Source organism: Oryza brachyantha, chromosome 1 (assembly GCF_000231095.2).
Source record: "Oryza brachyantha chromosome 1, ObraRS2, whole genome shotgun sequence".
NCBI classification, from domain to species: domain Eukaryota; kingdom Viridiplantae; phylum Streptophyta; class Magnoliopsida; order Poales; family Poaceae; genus Oryza; species Oryza brachyantha.
In genome coordinates, this window is record NC_023163.2 from 26768838 (window position 1) to 26771965 (window position 3128).

Below are 3128 nucleotides of genomic sequence, written 5' to 3' on the forward strand. Positions count from 1 at the left end.
TTCTTTTCGTTTTCTAGAGTGTATACATGATGATATCGCAATGTTTCTGTCCAATTTTAATGGCACGGGAGTCACTGTCCGACGTCTCTTCTGGGAGTGAAGTTAGAAAATCAACGGACACGAGCGTTTGACAAAAATCGCATCTCTCTGGCCATAGTTACGACCTGATTTCAATCTCGCGGTAGATTTAAATAAATTGCATGGTACAGTATATAATATTACTAATACCATTTCACATGTCAACCGCTCGGCTGACGACCAGATGCAGAGACAGAAATTTCCTGTTCAATACTATGTACCGTGAGAGAGCACAACTCAGAAGCTAGCCAGTCAGCCCACCTAAGATAATCTAACGATTGATCCATTGGTCAGAAGACCAGAATAAATCAATCATTCACCGTTGACATTAATGATCAACATTAACTAATCAACAGGGTTTGAGCTAGTCAGAACCAAATTTATGCTAAACTGGCGAAAGCATCTCTGAATAAACTGACACTGCATGCAACCTGTCTGCATGTCCGTATAAATACTCGAGCTACCTGCAGCGCTGCCCACACAGCTACCCCAACCTCAACTCCTGCAATACTTGTGCTGCTATAGTAGGAACCTCACCTAGTCACTTTTGTCAAGATTCTAGTTAGAGCTTCGTCGTCTCAAATCTCAGCTCAAAGATGGCATTTGGTCAGGGTACTATAGAGCAGCTGTACCGGGAGCTCGCCGGCGGCCGCCAGCTCAGCGCCAATCTCCAGGCGCTGCTCGAAGGTCCCCTCGACAGCCGCGTCCAGAAGGAGGCTGTAGATGTCAGCAGAGAGCTCGGGCGAGTGTTCATGGTGTCTCTGTACATGCTGAAGCCTGGCAGCAGCAGCAGCATCATACCGGAAGAAGTGGCCAGGACGACGACGCCGGAGACGAGGACCGACGATAGCATCTGCCTGCACACTGCGAGGAAGCTTAAGCGCACTAGGTAATTAACCGATTTACTATTAAGAGTTCTTAACTAATGTTCGAATTATGTTTTGAAATTTGAATGGAGTAACTACTTTGTTGATGCAAATTGATACGGAATACTTCTGTAGGAGTGAAGAGGTTCCTCCAAGAAATGGGAGAGAAGAGGTTAAGAGGACGGAGGTTACACCCTCGCCATACAAGGATGGTTTCCTGTGGAGAAAATACGGGCAAAAGAACATCCAGGACAGCAATTACTTAAGGCGAGTAGTGCAGTTTTTAATTACATGAGTATCAGAATTCTCTGGTTTATCTCAGGAATATTCATGGTATTTCCCCAAGTTTAACTAACCACAAATTAAACCATAATTAATTCCTAGAAATATATGATACTAAGTACTATACCTTCAAGGACTGATTCTGTCCACCTCCAGGTTTGGTAAGCATTAACCGACATACACTGCAAAACAATGTCCAAGTCAATTTCAGTGTTTTTTTTTTCCTCTCAAACGAGAGTTTCAGAGTAATTAACCTAGCTAGCTGTTATAGTCAATGTTGTACAGACTGAGTCAGTTAATTAGCTAGTTGAAGAGATGAAGAGAATATGCTTACTGGAAGTTCAAGATTACATGCACGCATCAATGTCCAGTGACTTGACTTTGCCGTCAACATAGTCAATCTTTACCTTCGTCAATCGTCGTACACGTAGTACACACATACTCGATCAAGACCAGACAAAAAAAATTGTCTTAACTTAATTGCATCACACATGCTAACCTAACGCGCATGCATGCAGGCTGTACTACAAGTGCACGTTCAGCCGCGAGCGGCGGTGCGCGGCGAAGAAGCAGGTGCAGCAGAAGGACGACGGCGAGCCACCCATGTTCCTGGTCACCTACCTCGGCGAGCACACGTGCCAGGCGCAGGCGCAGGCTGTTCCAGGCACACCTACCACCACAGCAGCGAGTTCGCCGCCGCCGACGACGACGACGAGCGGCCGGCGGCAGCAATCGTCCTCCCCGGCGGAAATCCTGGACTCGACGATGAGCGGCGGCGCCAGCCTCTTTAGCCGCCTTCTTCTACCCCATGCCGTCGGCGGGGGCAGCGCCGAAGAGGACGCCGCCATCGTCACGTGCCTCGCGACTGTCATCAGCGGAGGCGGAGGCGCCGGCGCACCACCGCCGCTGACGCCGTCGCCGAGCTGGCCAACGCTGGCCCCGGAGGCGAGCGGGTCGAGCGGCGGCGTCCCGGCGGCGTTCGTGCCGTCGGCGGGGCACTCGCCGAGCGCGGACGGGAGCGTGGCGGACGAGGCGGCGGCTGCGCAAATGATGGACATCGACTACTGCTGCTTCTTCCAGTACGATCCGTCAACGCTCTCCCCCGTCGAGGCGGCAGCCGACCACCGTCTGTTGATCGGCGACGGCGACGTGCCGCGCGCCGCCCGGATCACGGACACGGTGTGGCCGCGGTACACGTGCGACACGAGTGCATGGCATCGTTGAGTACGTCCTTGACGTCGATTAGCTAGAGGCATAATCAATGCTACAAAGAATTGTTAGTGCATGGGACGTCGTCGTACCATGCAAATTAAATGTATAGTGGCTGTGACATCAGATCGATCGATCGATCGACCGACCGGTTGGACGTCAACGTACGTAGGAGGACGAGCAGCAGGTCGTCACAGTATCTATAGCTGTCTGGCTTAATTAGCTGAGGGAATTAATCATTGTGCAAGTCTGGGTGTGGACTCGTCGATCGCGAGTTGCCGAGTTTGTATTACTAGAGCAGTCCCAACTATATATTAATGGTGGTTTCTATCATCAACTTACTATATAAGATCAAACAGTTCTAATGATGTATTAGCGGTGGTTTCTATCATTAGTTCGCCGAACAGTCCTAATAAAACAAACTGACATGTTTACCATAGTATAAGAAATCATCATAGAAACTATTTTTCTCAATGAAGTTATATTCAAGTAATAATTGTTTTATATTTCTCTCTCCCAACTCTATATCTTACACCAATGATGAGCATGACGCATGCTCTCTACAAACTAATGGTTTCTTTCCACTGGTGAATTCATAGTTTCTTGGTATATTGGGTAAAAGAAGACTTCTTTCTCCATGAGAAAATCATTTCTAAGTTTTTTCTCTCTCTTCATTAATTATATTGACATGTC

General features: G+C 48.3%; 2 protein-coding genes across 2 annotated transcripts; both read left to right on the plus strand.

Moving 5' to 3' along the window:
* The first annotated feature begins 674 nt into the window (after window positions 1-674).
* Window positions 675-1239, plus strand: LOC102701136 (probable WRKY transcription factor 38). The gene is made up of 2 exons (XM_006646375.2): window positions 675-967; window positions 1080-1239. The coding sequence occupies exons 1-2, from the start codon at window positions 675-677 to the stop codon at window positions 1237-1239; spliced, it is 453 nt and encodes a 150-aa protein (XP_006646438.2).
* Window positions 1240-1742: 503 nt separating this feature from the next.
* LOC121055824 (podocalyxin-like) lies at window positions 1743-2450 on the plus strand (the record flags this gene model as incomplete). Its single annotated transcript, XM_040529182.1, has 1 exon — window positions 1743-2450. A coding segment is annotated over one exon (708 nt), but the record flags the coding sequence as incomplete, so codon positions are not given.
* Between the last annotated feature and the right edge of the window lie 678 nt (window positions 2451-3128).